Genomic DNA, 19,013 nt, shown 5'->3' with positions numbered 1-19,013 from the left:
GTACAAAGGTACACATGTTTGATGAGTGCGGCCATGAATCTATGGCAAATTAAGATTCATGTGCTTCAGAGTGTCTTTGCAAATCGTTGACATCACACAACAGGGAATGATCCAAAACAAATTTCCGTATGGAGACCCAGGGCTAGGTTCAAGCTCAGCGCCGCCTCTGGTGTCTCAGTGTTGCAGCAAGTGCAAGAATTGCTGTCAGAGCTGAGCTTACTCCCGAAGTTTTTGTCTCACCCATTCCAGCCTGTAATTAGAGCTGCACTCCCCTGTCCTTGTTGTTTTTAATGATAAAATTGCATAATATGAAAGGAAAGCACAGAACCATCCAGTTTGCCCTACTTGGCTATGTAAATGAATGCATTTAAGAATCTGAATTATTTGATTTTTGGTGTTTTAACAGGTTAAAACGACAATCAGTGGTATGGAGGAGGACTTAGAAGTGTTCCAGGAACAAGCTGTGACTAAGTACGTAATGACTTACTCTCTTGGGAGTTGAATATATGACGGAATTGAACTATGTATGTTTATTAAAAATGTGAAACTCAAAATATTAATGATTTTGGAAGCAAACTTGATTCTGTATTTCTTCTGCTTTCCATGCAAACTGGAGAAGTTGCTGATAATTAAGACAAGACATCTTATTGCTTTGGCTAGTACTCTACTCACTGTTTCTGTTAGTTATTTTAATGTTTTAAATACTCATACCTGAACCAGAGGTGGGGGGGAGAATAAAAGCTATGTAGGGTTTTATTAAGAAACGTTAAGAAACGTTATTTCAAACTTTTTTTTTTTGTAAAAGTACTTGGAGTTGCTAGGCTACAGAAATATAAACTTACATATCACAGCTTTTAAAACATTAAGAATCCTGAAAACAAGATTCATTGCTAAAGCCCTAGCCTTATTTTGCACAGATAATAACTACAACTGTTCCCCTGAAGTATTAAGTGCACTTTTCAAAAGAATACATAATCATTTTTTTATTTTACATAATCCAAGTTTAATTCTTTTAATGTTAATCTGAAAAATATGTTAGTGCTTAGTTAATCTAAAAAATACGTTAGCACAGTCTTTCTAAAGAAATGAGAACATGAGTAAGATTTGATGTAGGAACTCATCCCATTCAGCAATTTTAAGGAACAAACAAACATAAGAAGTACTTCCCCACTTAATTACTTAAAACAGAATATTTATCCATCATAATTTTGTAAGTAAACTTACTAACTACTTTTCAAATAAACCAGTTTATTCTGCCATTATTACCAAGAAACAACACAACGTGATATGACACATATTAAGTGTAAAAGTATTTCTTAAAATAAAAGAGGCATGATCTATCATACCTTATTCTGGCCCAAGAAAGTTTTCAATAGGATTTAAAAGTGTTCTTTGAGGGAATTCTTTTTTCATATCATGGTTACATGATTTGTAAAAGTAGCCATATAAAAACTTGAATTAGAAAACCCCAAAAGTATTGCTATTCTTTGACTACAAGTCAGAAGCCTATTTCAAAAATTCAGAATTCTGCCTTTCCTTTATTTTAATCAATATATGAAATTTCAGGCTATTTGCAGATGCATCTAGAAGAATTTGTCCCATCATAAACCATAATTCTTGCTAGCTAGTTAGTTCCATTAACTATACAAAGATGCTGGAAGAGTAGTTTAGGATACATCTTCACTGAAAGGAAACAATTTCAGTCTATGCTGACAGTATTCCAGGGATAATACAGTGCCTTTAAAACTTGGGAAAATGGCTGAGTAATGGTGGTGAAAATCATGACAATTACATTCCAGCTGCTAGGACTCATAAATCACAAATTGTCTATGCATAGATGTGTATGATTCAGTGTGGTTGAAAGTTGTTAAATGAGTTAGTTGTAGTTCTTATAATGGAACTTTGGGGTAGAAGATTCTATCAGAACTGGTTTGTATATTTCCTATTTTTAGAGCAAGGTTTGCAATAATTAAATTAATTAGTATTGACTGTAGAAGCTGTGGTAAATATCGAAGCCTAATGAATATACTATGTAAGACAGAATGTTTTACTTTTGTTTGCATAAATATGGCCATACTTACTTTACTATTTGTGAGCAAATGTAAATAATGTGGGAAGAAGGTATAAATTCAAGACAGACAGTATGAACCAATCATTTCTTAAATAATCTGTTTTTAAGTAACAACTTTATTCTAGAGTGTATGGACAATACCGTTCTTTCTATCATTCATTTTTCTGTCTGTTAGGAAACAATCACAAAAATGCAGACCTGTACAAAACTCCAAAGCAATAGATAGATAAATAGAGCTAGAAAGGTCTAACCAGTGCAAAAATCCTTTGTGATAACGAAAAAGGCCTGGAGGTGGTGAAACTTTTTATCTGGATTTTTGCCTAAATTTGGAAGCATTTTGTTTTACATGAAGATAAATAGTTATTAATGACAGTAGAATATGACTCATCTCTATTTTCACTTATATGGAGACAGAGCTTGCCTACACCACTTTAAAATGAGATAACTTTCGGTGTTTTGAGCTGTTTCAAAGTAAATGAACAAAAAGAAAAAAAGTAGACGCCACTTGCTGAAGTACAGGTCATTCCTTCCCTGTGTGGCAAATCCATTCGCGGCATGCATTCAGCAAACTGGGAATGCTGAATCCACATGGGTAAAAAAACCCATGCATACTTCTTTGCTTATGGGAAAATTTGTTCTTTGTGTGTTTGCTTACACATGTCTTACTAAAGAAACCATTGCATTCCATATCCAGTGATCAAAATAAATTCTCACAACTGTGGTGCCAAAAATTTGGCCATATTCTGAGGGAGCTAACGAGCACTCTTTCCAAAACACTGGTGGACTAAAGCAATAGTTATTGCAGCAAGTAGCACCTCTCTGCTAGTGAGTGGGGATAACTGCAGATCTGTCTTCAATACCAGAGCCTTGGTATAGAGTAGTTTTGGTAGAAGAACAGCAGCAGTAATCTACAACTTCACATACAGATTTCCTTTTGCAGCTGCAAATGTGCTTAGAGGATCCAGGTAAGAAATTAAAGAAAGTGAAGGCAGACTGAGAAGCTCTTTCAGAAGGGGTTTTTCTTTCAACTGTTCCCTTTTATGTAATCATGACTCTAGATTCAAGAAACATGGAAGAACTGTTAAGAGAAATTTTTTATTAGCAGCAAATGTGGAATTTGCCATGTGCGGGAAGATCTGAAAGAGGCAGGTGAAATTTAAGAGTGAAAGGTGTCAGCCATGATGGATCTGAAAGGGTAATCTGATGATCTAGGCTAGAAGTTGAATTCTTACTTGTATAACAATATTTAGATTATCCATGTGACACAAGATAAAGCAAGCACCTGTTTCTGAAGGCTAAAATAAGACAGCTGAGTCATTGCTGGTGGTTCACCAAAGTGTTGCATTAGAGGAGGCTGAAGTGCACAGGTCTTTACAGCAGTATCAAGGAAAAGGTAGTCCTGATGTAACAGGTAGACCTGATAAAGCAGCATCACTTTATCTTCTGTTTTCAAAATCCCATTTTATATTCCACCCAGAGGCAGCAAAGTTTACCCATCATTGATGCTACTTTTGAGATGGGTTCCAGGCACTTAGGAGAGGGGTGTTTTTGTTTTGAGTGATATACATCACTTGCTTGCATTTTGGTTATTGTCATCCTGTGATTCATATTAAATTTCAAAACAGCATTACCAACAGTTTTAACATTAAAAAGTCATTAAGATTTATGTGTGCATTTCAAAAACCCTTCCAAACTTAACATTGATACCATCACAGTTTCAAGGATTTGTGGATATAAAAGAAGTTCTAAAGAATTTAACTTCAAAAAATCATGCTAAGTTTTAATTATGATGTTATAAATCTAACAAATTCATTCAAATTTCCTGTAATAATTATCAAAACAAGGGATGTGCACAATTTAAGCACCAAATAAAAGATTTGTGATATCCACATTAAGGAGCTTTTTTTTAAGTTTAATGCAGTCAAAAGTTGAGCATGCAGGCAAACTCAAGATTGATGAGTGAGGTTCCACCTACAGTTGAAGGCATCATTTAACTTTCCCATTTCTTTCTTTCTGTTGTTGAAAAGTGGTTAGTTTGGTCACAATTAAAACAGAATTGTAAATAAATGTAAATAAAAATTTGTTTTCTCCCTTATTCCTTATTTGAAAAAATAAATTTCTTTATGTTTTTAGAGCTTCTCCATGTGAAGCTGAACTTCAGGAATTAGTGCATCAAATTGACATCATGATAAACAGAAAGCAAGTAGAATGGGAAAGAAAGATTAGAGCTTTGGAAGCAAAGATGGATATCCAGGATCAAGAATTAGCAAGTGCCCAAAGCAAACTGGATCAAAAAGGTCAAGAGGTATTTAAGAATATCACATTCTATAAAGAAAGTATTTATTCTTGTAGTTTCTTATTAGCATGCTTTAAATTCTCCATATGACCATTTGTTCTATCATGTAAAAATACCAAACACCCCTTAAAGGTCACTAATTATCCTTGGTGTTTTGTTTTAAAGTGTGCTTCTGTTCTGAAAAGTGATTGTAAAAATGTCATTGAAAATCTCATATTTCTTCTATTTCCCTAAAGTCTACATCAAATATTCTCGGGTTAGCTGTAAAAAGATAGTTTGGTGTTTTTTCTAAATGCCAGCATTTCTCATTTCATCGGAAAGTTTAAATGGAAGAATGCAGTTCAAAAAGGTTTCCAAAATCATGTCTTTGTTACTCCTGTTTATTCCTGGTTTTTAACATTTTACATAATATACTGTCTTTGTATGATAATTTTACTCATTGTGAAGACTTGAAATGTATTACTACTTCAACTTTCATGTGAAACTTAAAGCCCCAGTGTACCTGATGTTGTCTGTATTTCACAGTCTTTTCTTCTGAATAATTATTCAGAAGCATCAAGAAATCCTTGCATAGGGTTCAGTTCTAGTTCAAGCTGGCTGAATTTTGCACGAGGGAATCCTTGTGTGAGCTAGGTGGCTAAATTCCCTGTGGGAGTTTTGAAAATGGAGTGACTCTCCCTAATGAGCAATTAGGAACTTGCCCTTAGTCCCTGCAGTCAGAGGAACCAAGAGAAGAATTCAAGTCGCCCATCCTGAAAGCATCAATTTATTTGCTGTACAGAGACATTATCTGAAATACCTCAGCATATTCTACCAAGCTTCCAAGTGCCCCCTCCAGAAAAGCACAGGTGCGGTGTATGCTCTCTGTCATATTTCTCAGGTCGCTGTGAAGCTCAGTAATAATTTATGATGTCACAAATGGCACTGCACTTAGGGAGCTGAAATGAGTCCACAGTGTCTTCTGGTAATTTGTACATAAATACTGGAAGGTAATTTGTATCATTTTATAAGCCAAGCAAGGAAAATTTTCACAGTGGGGAACAGCGTAGTTGGGTTGAAAAAGCTTTCAGGAATGGTCTTTCATGACAGACTTGTGCAATATTATGACTAAATCATAACATCAGCATGTAATGAGATTTTTTACCATAAAATTCCTAGTTTGATGTTTACAATCTAGGTCTGTGGTGTGCAGTTCTATTATCAAGCTACTAATTTAATACTTATTTTTAACATCTCTTCTTAAAGCAGTGATCTTCTTTCAAAGTTTCAAATTACTTTCCCAAAAATTGCATATTTTGAAAAATGTCAGAAAAGGTACATTTGAATGCTTGTTTTAACTTTAGGTGGGACTACTTCAACAAGAATTGGAAAACTTACAGAAAATTAAAAATGAAATGGCTCAGAGTTATGAAACTCAACTTCAAGCACTGAAATCTCAAGTAAGAAAAATGTCAGTTTCATTATTTTGTGATTGCAGTATAAAAAACTTACACATGCCAAATTGTATAGATGTGCCATCATGGATTTGGGAAAGATGAATCATGTCATACAAATGGCAAATGGCTACATCTTCCTACCAGGCTCCATTATAATTTATGTACTGTCATGTCAAAACTCTTTGGATGGATTTTGATGTGGATGTGACATCTGTTATGAAGACAAATACTTGATTTCCTAACTTCAGACTAATAAACTAAAGCCTTGGTGAATGAATAAAATAAGTAATTGGATTCATGCTAACATGAGTCTGATGCATGTTAGGCGTTTTAAGAATTATACTGTGCTTATCATGTCTTTGCTATATCTTTTTCTGGTTTTAGTTTCCCTGATTTACACAACTGTTAAAATGGCCTGATAGCTTTCCATAAGGTGTAGATTTCCTTTGTATCAAAACTGGAGTAACCCACATTAATGATGTTGGGAATTGGTTCTGGCTTTATTTGTTTCAGAGTGTTCGTGAAGCCTAGAAAGCCAGTTGTATCCTGGGCTGCATAAAAAGAAATGTGGCCAACAGATTGAGGGAGGTTTTTCTCTCCCTTTTCTGCTCTGGTGAGGCCCCACTTACAGTGCTGTGTCCAGCTCTGAGGTCCTCAGTAGGAGAAAGATTTGCACCTGTTGGAGCAATTCAAGAGGAGGCCATGAAGAAGATCAGAAGGGTCTGGACCAGCTCTCCAGTGGAGACAGGCTGAGAGAAAGGACCAGAGTTTTAAACTGACTGAGTGCAGATTTAGACTGTACCTGAGGAACAATTTATTATTTTTTTCAGTGGGGGTGATGAGACATTGGAAAAGGTTGCCCAGAGAAGTTGTGGATGCCCCATTCCTGGAAGTGTTTAAGGCCAGACTAGATGGGGCTTAGAGCAAGCTGGTCTAATGCAAGGTGTCCCTGTATATGGCAGGGGTGTTGGACTAGATGATCTTTTAAAGGTCCCTTTCAACCCAAACCATTCTATGGTTTTATGATGCAGTTTGGCTGTGTTTGCTCTGCACCTATCTGTTTGTTTCTTCAATATTTTCTACTTCAATCATGAATACAAATTCGTAGCAAACTTGAGTTGATTCTGTTTCTCAGATTTTAACAACTAAGGTACACAACTCTGCATTGTTTTTCCTGCTACTTTTCTGTTCCCTTCACTGGATTCTTCTACCAGAGATGTAGTGTTATAATTCAGAATTTCCAGTCACCACATTTAGTATATAGTGATGTCAGATTGCATAAATTGAGTACCATTATTTTAATTTAGAAGTACACCTGAGTCCATCAAATGAATAAATCTATTACTTATTTTTAATGTTATGTTGTATTTAATTTATCTTTTCTTTTACAATTGAAAATGGATTTGGAAAACAATTCTTTAAATAGGCAGTGAATGCTTTGGCTGTTTTGTAATTAACACTTCTAATCATTTGGGAAGGTAGCTAGAAATAAAAGCTGGTTTATAATTTACACAAATTACAGAAAAGCATCATCTTAGCATGATTGTTGAGAAGATAAACATCACATAATGAAAAGGAGTGTTACATTTTATGTATAAGTAGTAAGGTATCTTTTAGCAGTGCAGAAAGAACTATTCTCAAAAATATAGTAAAGCTCTTTTTTCTTTATAACATTTGCTGCTATATTTTTCACTTCTTAATTTTTTTTTTATCCTGTGCTAAAAATGCTTGAGTTTATGTTACATGTTGTTGCTAATATCTTCACTGAAATTGAACCTTTTGAAATTGAAAGTCCTGGCAATTTTTCAGAAAGTTTTTAATTTTGGAGTGTTCAATTATCCTACAAGTCCTTTCCATGGGCAAATACAACCTCTTTTCTCTTTTATTTTTGAAGAACCTGTCGTTTTCTAACCTACAAGCTTTTCTCTTTAAATCTGGTTATATTTCTTCCTCAAACTATCCTTTTTAGTTACCACTCAGACCACTTAACCTTTCTTTGGGTTTCTTGATTGCTTCTTCTTCTATCTTTATGCAAGATAAACTTGATAGAACTTTGGATTTCTAGCTCTTAAGAATATAGGTCACTTTCCCAATCCATGTCTCCAAACATTTCATTCTCTCAGTCATCCTCTTCCTCTTTCTAAAGGTTCCAGCACTGATGCTGTTTGCATTTTATTTTCCAGTGCCCATTCCTCTCCTTTGACCAAACCATATTTCTTCATGAAATATCCACCTCATTCACCTTGACTGAAAAAGAAAACTGTTAAATGCCTCTGTTAAGGGGCCTGCCTTGCTTCTCCATGTGATAAACAGAAGTCTGCCTGTCAGAACAATTCCTAGCACCTTTGCTAGACAACAGGACTGTCCCACTCTGCTCCTCTAGCTTTTGCCACATCTCATTAATGAATTTCTTTCTTGAATTACAGGGCTGCATTTTCTGCAATGGAATGGCTTTAATGTCCCAAATTCTGAGCTACACAAACTCTTATCTAAAATAAAGACCTTCTGTGGCAATATTAATTTTTGCCTTATCTCCTTTGATTCCCTTCTTTCAGTTCTTATTCTCACTTGGAAGTTATACCACCTTCTAAACAGTAGAATCTTACGAGCTACAATTTAGTTTTGCACAAATTGTGTGTTACTATTTACCAATAGCATTGTATCTTCTCAACAGATGTATTCTTAAAATCCCACTGAAGATTTCTTCCTTCCTAATCGTGATAAAAATAGTAAGGATGACTTTTTCTAGCTGTCAGAATGCTAGGCTATTCAGAATGAATTTCTTTTCTGTTTAATGAGCAGTATTCCCTCTGAATTGATTGTGTGCCTGTTGAATGCAGTAAAACCTATATTTTTCTTGTATTAGGGAAATAATTCCTAGTATATAACCTGAAACTCCTAGGCTACACTGTTGTATTCGTTCAAACATGCAGCATTTTATCATAACTAAATAGCAAAAATTTCTGAGGTTCATCTGCATTACTTTGATCCTTCTTTTTCTTTTTTTATTTTAATATATTAATGCCTAGTAAATATTCTGACTTTGAAAGTGATGGAAATCTCTCAGCAAAAGAACAAGGATCCTTTCTTGCTCTAAGAAATTTGCAGCTAATTTCCTCACTTAGACATGTAAAACCTATGTCTGAGCTATCCAAGCTTCCTTTAGAATCACCAGAAAGAAATGGACACCCCCAGAATACAATTTGTGTCAGTGTATGACAAGAATTTAAGATAGCTGGAATGACTAAGCATTTACAGGCAGATTTTTCTGATGCAGAGTATCTCAGGCTTGTATGTGTAACTTTCAGGAATCTAAACTAAGATGGACTTTACCCCAGAACTCACTAAAATGCCTCATTTTTTTTTAACATGCACAACATGCAAACAGAACAACTTGGACCTTTTAAAGCAAATATCTGGCCTTAAATGAAAGGATTTTGTCTTTCAGTCTGGTTTCCAGTCATTGTAACATCCAGACAACAATTTGCCTTTAATATCCTACTGTCATTAAATATCTAAGATTCAAACTAAATGTTCTCATTTTGGCCACTCTGTTCCATTTTGGACTGATTTACCAAGTTGTTTGGATACTATATTTCCTAGCCTTTTTAGCATAAGCATTCCAATACCCGTCTTATCTGAACTGATTCTTCCCAGGCAGCTCACATATGCCATAACATATTCAAGAGCAAAACTCTTATTTGCAAAAGGATATCTTTCTTCCAAGGTCAATGAGTTCCATGTTGTTTGAGCCTGGATACTCTGACTCATTTTAAATATTTTATCTTAACTCTGTTCTCTGACAAAGTCAATTTCAAATATAGGCAGCTTCACTGCAAGACTTTTGATTTGGGTTTAAAGGTGATAACTCAGCTCTGTTATGCCCATGTTACAGAATTGCTATTCAGACATTCTGAGTTAGTGAAATCTGTGCCTGGGCCTCTTCATATCATAAAACTTCCTAGTCCAGGACAATCTGTCTTCTCGTCATCTTTTCAATTAGTTTTTGCTGTCCCATATTATGATTCTCAAGTTCATCTCAAATGTGTCTAGGAAGTTTCCAGATTAATTTTTAATTTGTTTCTGTTCTGTATCTTTTCTAGACTTCTTTTTGCCATGTTTGTTATCTGAACAGACCTCAATTGCTCATTCAGTGTTGACTCAACAGGATTCCATTCCATTTCCAAACAGTAGTTCACTTTGAGCTGTTAACAAATATATGAGATTTTATGGATTTTGTTTGGGTATACAAAGAACTTTATGTGAGAGTCAGGTTTTTTTAAAGTCATATATATTTAAATGTAAAGGAACTGAACAACAAGAGACATGATCAGTATTTATTGGAAGCTTCTTTTCTGCATAATACTCTTCCCAAAGTTCTTTCTCTCAACTTTCCACAAGACGGTATTTTTAGTGTTTCCTTTATCAATACCCTTGGCTTTGCATTTTTTTTTCAAAACCAAATGTACACGTTCCTAGCAAACAGTATCACTTTTCTGTATCAAATCTGTAAACAGGCACTAGACAGACCCTTTGTTTTGTGCAGTGTGATGTGAAAAAACTGATGTGAAAACTGGCTGTTTTTCTGGAGAGGCTGGTCCTTCTCCTGGCACCTTTTCTTCTGTGCCTCTGACTCCTAAGCCAAGCTTTCATGGTGACATGTAGGCAGTGTCTGTTGTCTATTTAGTGTCTAATTCTGAGACCCACACAGTGGTACCAGAAGAGTGCCATCATCACACACATAACATTTCAACAATTTTCATCATAAGAAAGAACACGCAAGTTTAGCGTACATTAATGATAATCTTTCATTCTGACTAGTGAAGCACCCTTTAAATTGTCAACACAAGATGGCAGTAAACAAGTATAGAACAATCCATATGAACACCGTAGAGGAAATGACTCTGTGGGTAGCAATGCCATGGAGAGCTGCAGCAGAATTAAGTAGCTGTCAAATGAACCCATTTGAACAGTTAGTTAACATTTATATGAGAGCATAATCTTGTTCATCTGTGATAACTTTATTAATTGATTTTAATGTCATTAACTGATTTTTTTGTTACATTGATTAAACATTTGGAATGGTAAATCTGCAGTTGGTGATGCTAGTTTAAAGAAAACTTTGGCCATGTGATCCTTCTTCATAGATTCTGCATGTTCAACTCTACTTTTGTTTTTAGTTCTCAAAGTTGATACACAGCTATGAAAAGCTACAGTCATACCAGTTAAAACAAAAAAAGCTCGAAAGCAGAGAAAAATGTGAGGAAAATCTGGAGACATCATCTAACCCAAGGGATTTATGCGTGGAACTTGAGGTAAGAATAGTTGTCATTATATTTTAATTTTAATATGCTTCTAGAACTAATCTTTGATTTAAAATTGTAAACTTTATTTTGCTCATTGTTCTACAAAAATTATATCATTGTCTTGCTTTGGCAAGAATGGTTCTTAGTTTTAATATTATTTAATAGCAAATTTTTTGTAAATTTTACTATAAATAAATTTTACTTTTTTCCTGATGAATAGATGTATACGGGATAACACAGTCTCCTTTGAGGGATTACACAGTCTCTTTTGAGGCATGAGAGCTTGTACATGTACAGGATACTGTCACATAATACCTATCATTAATTCAAGTTTTATAGACCTCAGGAACAACCTTGAGCACATTGGACTACATAGAAAAAAGTTTTTAGGATTGGAAAACTGCTTGTTAAACCTATATCCTGTCAGTACCCATATGCCTGAAGCAATCCATGACCTTGACCTCAGTGCCTGATTTCCCTAGGCAATGTATGAGGAAGGACTGGGCACTTAAAAATACATTCGAACCCAGCATACTGGCTGGGGGACTAGATAATAGATGCTGAGAACAGGGTTCAGTCATACTCCCTATCCCTTTGGACATGGGCTGGATTTTAGTGGACTTATTCTTGAATGCAGGAAGACACTGATTTTTGTTCATAATTCCCAGCCTTGACTTCTCAGAGGTTACTTTATGATCAGTGGAATAATATGATAATAATATGTGGAATAATATGATCTGTGGTATTTATTGGACCAGCGGGAAAGTTAGGCAAGATAGAGAGCTTGTAGAGAGTGTGTCCGCAAGTGGTGTCTTCTCTCCAAATGGCTCTGGCTGCATTCACTGGGCCAGAAACTGATATCCAGTATTATTTCTTCTAACTGAGCAATATCATCTCTAGGTATGCTAATTTTTGCTGCTTCTTTTTTATCTGATAAATTTCCTGATATCCTGAGCTAAATGAAACAACTTCAAAAGGAAGAATTTTGGAGCCTGTTGAAAAATAACATTTGTCTGTTAGGTAGAAAACTAACATGGGAAGATTATACTTCAGGTTCAGTCTTGAAAGATTTTTATACTAAGCCCTCCACTTATGGGAAGAACAGTCTAAGCAGTAATCTGATGAAGCATAGGATGATCACAAAGTCCATGTTTTCTCTGTCCATCCTTTGAGAAGAGCATAATAAAGTAGTGTATGCTCCACGTGCTTGCTGGGCCTGGTGACGTAGGCAAAGCAAGGAGAGTGGAACCAGTTGATATGGGAGCTGCTTGCCCAGCTCTAAGCATGGGGAGGACTTACATGTTTATGATGTAGATTTATGATGTAGATGATTTGGACACTTTGAGGACTTTGAAATCAAGAAATTCAGCACCAGTAGATTTTAAGTACTCTCCTACTTTTAACCCAAATTAAGCAGGGTCTTAGGATCTGTATTTTGGAGTTGCCTTGTACATTATTCTGTAAGATATAGGACTAACTTCTGTGACCTTCAGGTTCCTGTATCCACATAGACACATCCCAACTCTGTCTGTGTTGGGATGTGTCCATCTGATGTTGGCTGATGTTGGCTGTCTGATGTTGGCTGTCTGATGTTGGCTGTCTCCTCCACATGGAAGTTCTCATCATCAGAAAAGCTACGATGCTTTGGACTGCAGCATAGCTGCCAACATCAGCTACTACAAGAATAATAAATGGGTTGTACATCTATCATTGATATATCACTACTGTCAGCTAATTTGAGAATAACCTTACTCAAGATTAAAATGTGAAAATAATGCAAGACAATGCTATAATTTGATTAATTATGCAGTATGAAAAATGGGTGCTTGGAATATATTCAGCAAATTTGAGTATTCAGGAAATAATTACTGTGGTGAAAATCTACTAAGCTCAGCAGTGCTTTAGTAAGGCCTTGAACCTACAGTCCTCATTAAGTAGTCTGAAACTCTGTTTATATCATGTTTTATAAAATAGGGAGACGTTTACTGTTATAAATGCCAAAGCAGATATGAGGAAAGCTATGAAAGAAGATTTGTATTAATATGTGTTGAGAAATAGTCAGGTTTTCTTCAATAGCAAAAAAAAACCCTTATTGTTTTAAATTTGGGGAATATGCCAGTTTAGATTAATTAGAAAATATCATCATTCTTTTTGAAACAACATTTCCATTAGTTTTCAATATATAAACCAGTGTACTGTTATTTTGCCGAATTTTCAAACTAAAAGAGCAATGGTTCTAGTAACTGACATTTTGCTTATTTTTAGGGTACTGCCTTTAAAATATATTTGTGAACATACAAGGTTTGGCATGAGTTTAAAGCGTATTCAAATACACTAAATATTAATGTAAGTGAAAATACAAAACCAATATTAGATAAATCTAATATAATACAATTTCTTAAACAGCTTTTTGTTTAAACTAGATGAACTCAGAACCTGAAGCAGCAATTTTAAAGAGAGCAAGAGGTAAAATTTATTCAATGTGGCTGCTGTCCCATTAAAAACCAAGGTGAAAAGTGAGCACTTTGTGTCTGAATATTAAGGGTTTGATTTCCTGCTGATTACCCTGCTCAACACTGATACAGCTTTAAAGTCACAGGAACCACTATCCAATACAATTTGTGTATCATAGTAATATGTCTATTTTATTGTTTTTATTCAGTTATTATGTTTACACTCACTGTTCTTAGATCAGTAGCCCTTAAGACTGGTCTTTCTCTGGTGGGGGTGACTGGACGGCTGGTTGATAGAATTGTTCTTTTTTTAATGTATTTCCAAAATTATGGAAAGATTATGTATTACTTTAAAAACTAGGTATTTCTTAGAACAATACAAATTACAAAATTCTTTAGATTGAGGAAAAGAAATATTTTCTCTATGTTTACTAGGCTTGTTTTGCTGTCTTTCAGGGATTTCAGGCAAAATCACAAGAATGGGAGAAGCACGGGACAACCTGTGTAAATAACCCTGTTTATGTAGATATGCAACAAAAATTATTGCCTGAGAAATGTAATTTATTTCAGGTAAAATTCCTACCTTCCTGCTCTAGGAAGAAAATTAACTCTTTGATCAGCTAGAGCTTACTTTAACTTAATTTTTAAAAACTAGGATTACAGTGAATCTTACAATGCATTTGTGTATTGGTAGTAAATATCTGGTAAGGCAGAACCATACTGGAAGATCTTATGATACACGCACTTATTTTAATTTAGTTTTTCTCATGAAAGTGAGAAAACAAATAAAGATCATGATGGAAATGTAAATATTTCTAAAAAAAACCCCAAACAATTGCAAAAACCATTGACTGTTCCGTTTTGCTTTTTAAGCATATTATAGATACACTTTTCCATGTTATTTGCTAATATGCCATTAATTTGACAAGTTATTAAAAAGTATCTTACCAAGTAAATAGTGCATGCCATTGAGGTATTGACATAAGTATAAAGTTCCTTCAAATCTGATAGCCTTCTTTTTTTTGAAGACCATAAATGTACAGTAGCATCAGTTATGCAGAAAAATGAATTTTCATATGCTACTCCAGAATCACTCTTGGAGTTGTTTGTTGGATCTCTTAGCCCCCTTTTTTCATATTTTTCAGCCTTCTGGTTACTATGCAGTTCCTTGGTTGACTTTATGACTATTTTTTACTTGCCAGTTTGCTCATTGCTTTTTTTATAGATAGACTATTGATACTGCATATTTTTATTTTTTTAATTCCTTCTAATCCAGAAAAAATGTTATTTAATTCTATCATGGTGACCTATCCTTCTCTTAAAAAAAAACCCAGAAAATAACTTACAAATTGACTGCACCACAAGACAGCTTGAAGATTAAGTAAGGGGAAGCCAATTATGTTGCTCACTGATAATTCCCTTTTCCACTGTTACTAAGCTCATTGGATCTTAATCTAGTGAAACACTTTCTTAACAATTCCTGTAAGACTCTTTACACATATCCAGAGTTTCCAAGGATGACAGTTATGTTTTGGGTTTAGCTGCTGAGAGCATTATATTCCAGCAATTGAGCTTTCATGCAAATGTGTTAAAAAAGCAAGTCTTTGACTAGACAAAACTATTGACTGATGACATGTTGATTGTACAGTTAGACAAGTCAAAATAGAGTACTGAGGGTGATGATTCACATTTTTCTGTTGAAGCTTTCAATTCCATCAGTGAACTTGCTTTGAAGACAATTTCCTTCACAACTGTAACATAACACCAAGTATTTTTTTAAATCCAAGTCTGATGGACTGTTACCCTTAGCTGTTTCAAAAGTGTTAATTGTTCCTGCATCTTTGCCTGAAATTCATCTTTCATGAGATCTTTGATTTCCAGTTGCAGTCTTGCAGTGTATTTTTCACAGGATATATTGACACTTAGATATATAAGAATCCATAACTTGGATGTCAAAGGGACCTCATTTTTTATCTATAGAAATGAAACTTAACCTGCAAATTTTTTTTGCCTTTTTATTTGATATGCAGCCAGTGGTCCATTCTGCTTAGGTTCTCAGCCAACACAAATTATGGGGACACAGTCAATAACATCGAAAACTGTCTAAAGTATGACTTTTTGCAATCCTTGTCAGTGAAATATGGTATTTTTAACCCTATTTATTTTAACTTTATATTTTCTTGCCCAACTTGTTCTCTGCACATGATGTATGATTTCCAGGTCATATTTTGTTGTCATTTTTCAAGTAATTCTCAGTCTTCTGAAAGATTAGTGCTGCTTGTTAATCTCCCAGTAGTGGGAAACAGCAAAAACAGTTGCCATAGTAATTATGCTTCTTAGAAGAAATTCTTCTTCATAGAAATCCAATGCCTGTGGATTCAGAAATACTGGCAATACCAATTTTCTGAAGTTTTGTGTTCAGGATTTTAATTGGTACAAGAAGCTGCATGGGGTTTAGGACTCTGCCAAATGTACGAATGATTCTTTCCCAAGTTTAAGGATAATGATCTCAAAGAAGTGCAGTTCCTGTAGTACCTGAGCTGTTTGTATATGACCTGTGTAATGGTAGCCCTCTAGTCAAAGGTTAATATCTATCCTGAGGCACACACACACACAGCTCCTACTGAGTTCAATGTATCAAAGAGGAACATTTCTCTCAAATTATTTCTCACAGGTAACTGCTTTGAGTAGGTCATCATAATCACCTTTTTCACATTTGAGGCTCATTAACATTAAGTATTAGGAAAATACACAGCACAGGAGAAAAAATCCTTGAAAAACTCCCGTGCCCTTGAAGGTTTTTGAAACTTTTTTTCTAACTGAGGGCAAGTAATTCAAACTGTTTGAATTGTATCATCTTTTCTAAGCAAATCCAGGTGAAGACAGGAATAGCCTTACGATTTTAGTAGTAACGATTTGGTTCCAGCAATTTACATACAATTATTGAGTTTAATTTAAAATATTTTCTTGTTTTATAGAGGCAGAGCCAGAATTATCAACTCCAAATATGCAATAAGAAACAAAACCAAGAAGAGCTAATTACCTATACCCAGCCCAAAAGTGAAAATGATGATTCAATTATTGAAAAGCTAAAGGCAATTGTGAATGAAATAGGAAGAAACAAGAATAAACTGGCAGAGGAAAACATGAAACTCCGTGAGGATCTAAAAATGTACCAAAATCAGTGCCAGGTAGTAATGTTTTCTTATGATGACTGTGGAATTAATGTTGGAAAATCAAGATGAGATGCCTACATAAATATACATTATTATACACAGTGTATTCTGTGCTTGAGCACAGAATAATCTGGGAGCAGTATGGGTTGAGTTTTTGGGTAAAACAGAAATAAGTTTGAATTGTATCAGTATATTTTTTATCTTGTCTATGTATCTAGGGTTTTATAACTCTCCTATATCCATGGCATCTACTAGAACTTCCCCTAGTTTGGTTCCTTGAAAATAAATGACTTCTGTAAAATCTCTTTATCTGATTTACACCTTGTTGTTCATTGTGCCATATAACTAGTAAATAAGTATATACAAACATGTATGCAATATTTTGTTTGTTTTGAAAGGAGATAATGCAGTCAATTAAAAAAAAATTTACATTTCTGGCTATTGTAAATAACCATCAGGTTTTATCCCTCGTTCACTGTTTTTCAGCATAGCACTGATCTATGAAGGCAGCCATTTGCTCCTCTTCTTTTGGTCATGGTATATGAGTTTTGACAAGATTGAGATAATACAAGATCTTTACAACCTTTTTATTATCTCCGTTTGAAACACATCAGGAATGAGATTCCTGTTGATTTTTTTTTTTTTCTGGTGACATATATCAGTTATGCTTTTGCTTATTTATTTAAGCACTTCTAGGTTCAGTAATATACTGAATGGTGTATAGTAACTTCAAGTCTTTTTGGAGAAAGATTTGTTTCTGTGTACAGATAGTCTCACAGAGTGCTAACAGCATATGCAATATACTTTACAGGAATTAGCATATATGTGGCAGAGGTTAATTTCAGATTGTGTTGTCAGAAGAGCCAAGTTTATACATGCCATTTGCACATTAGTTCATTGAGTCTTTTGCCTGTGCACAACTTATCAGTGTGCAAGCAAAACTTCTGTTTTGGGGCCTGTTAAAAAGGCTGCCATCAAAGCAGTGGGACTAGAATATGCAGTGTAACAAATCATGGCAGTCGGAGCAAGTGGATACAAGCTGTACGGTGCAGGGATTGTGCCGTCACCTTGCAGAAAATCTTCAAGCAGGAAGAATTTTGGAATCATGTATTCAAGAGAGTTCAGGAGCTGTAGGAAGCTTGAAGACACTTTAGGTAGAAGTGGAGCTGGATGTGCATAACAGTGTCATCTGAAGGGCAGAAAGTTGCAGAATAACTGTGTTGGTGGTGTGGAATGCTGTTATGTTAGTTAGAAAAGCTGCATTTGGAAATAGCTGCATAAGGGAAACACTGATGTCAATGTTTGATGAAAAGGAGTAGCTCAGGGAAAATATTTTTTTAGGAATGTCTGTATGAGAAAGAAGAAATTACAAGGCCTGTTGTCAGCCAGAAAAAGTAAGCAGGTTTATGTGAAGGAGAATTAGGTGGAGGATGGCAATAGTTGCACATGATATGGGTAGCAGAGGAAGGAGTAGATGGGAATCTTGGTGTGGAGAGCTCTGATGGCAATGAAAGCAAGAATTGTTGAGCCTCATATATTCCTTTATGCCTATGATCATTTCAGTGTGCTTCTAATTGTTTCACTTTTACTATTAATTAGCAAATAATAAAGTGAAATGTATGGAAGAGCAGTTTGTTGACTTTACAGAAAACGCAAAGTTTAAAAGATCTAAATGGAGACTTCAGTCTATTTCTCTACCCTATGAATTATCTGACAAACTTATCTGCAGGCATAACATGAGAGGTAACCTGAAAATAACACACAAGGGTCTTGGTTCTTGAAAAGTCAGCATTAGGTCAGCTACTGGATACTAATTAATGTAAAAATACACCATATAATTATATTTCAAAGGTTGAATAGTGTATTGGGTTTGTGTTGGGAAGGTTTTGGTAATGGGGGCACTCCAGGGATGGCCTCTGTGAGAAGGTACTTGAAGCTTCCCCCATGTCTGACAGAGCACTGGAGGGGAGGAGGTAGAGAACTGAGGAGTGAAGGTGAGCCTGGGAAGAAAGGAGGCATGAGGAGAAGGTGTTCTAAGATTTAGTTTTTATTTCTCATTAACCTGGTCTAATTTGATTAGCAATAAATTAATTTCTCTGAGGTGAGTCTGTTCTCCCTTGGCAGTAACTGGTGAGTGATCTCTCCCTGTCATTCTCTCCAGAAACAAAGAGCATTTCTCTTGTTTCTCTGCCCTGTCCAGCTGGGAGAGGCAGTGACAGTGTGGCTGTGGTGGGTACCTGGCATCCAGTCAGGGTCAACCCACCACAAACAGCTT

At 35.2% G+C, this 19,013-nt stretch overlaps 1 protein-coding gene across 1 annotated transcript in view; it reads left to right on the top strand.

The window, feature by feature from the left end:
- The first annotated feature begins 409 nt into the window (after positions 1-409).
- DEUP1 (deuterosome assembly protein 1) overlaps positions 410-19,013 on the top strand; it is a 40,018-nt gene continuing 21,414 nt past the window's right edge. Inside the window, exons 1-6 of the mRNA XM_071432775.1 lie at positions 410-471; positions 4,205-4,376; positions 5,711-5,806; positions 10,984-11,118; positions 14,019-14,132; positions 16,541-16,753. Coding sequence (XP_071288876.1) covers positions 428-471; positions 4,205-4,376; positions 5,711-5,806; positions 10,984-11,118; positions 14,019-14,132; positions 16,541-16,753 — 774 coding nt within the window. The 5' untranslated portion in view covers positions 410-427. The remainder of the gene's footprint in view (positions 472-4,204; positions 4,377-5,710; positions 5,807-10,983; positions 11,119-14,018; positions 14,133-16,540; positions 16,754-19,013) is intronic.

This window comes from Agelaius tricolor, unplaced genomic scaffold, assembly GCF_023055355.1.
Source record: "Agelaius tricolor isolate 1412-34295 unplaced genomic scaffold, bAgeTri1.0.p SCAF_9, whole genome shotgun sequence".
Lineage (NCBI taxonomy): Eukaryota > Metazoa > Chordata > Aves > Passeriformes > Icteridae > Agelaius > Agelaius tricolor.
The sequence above is the reverse complement of the archived record's forward strand: the minus strand, read 5'-3'. Positions and strand labels throughout refer to the sequence as shown.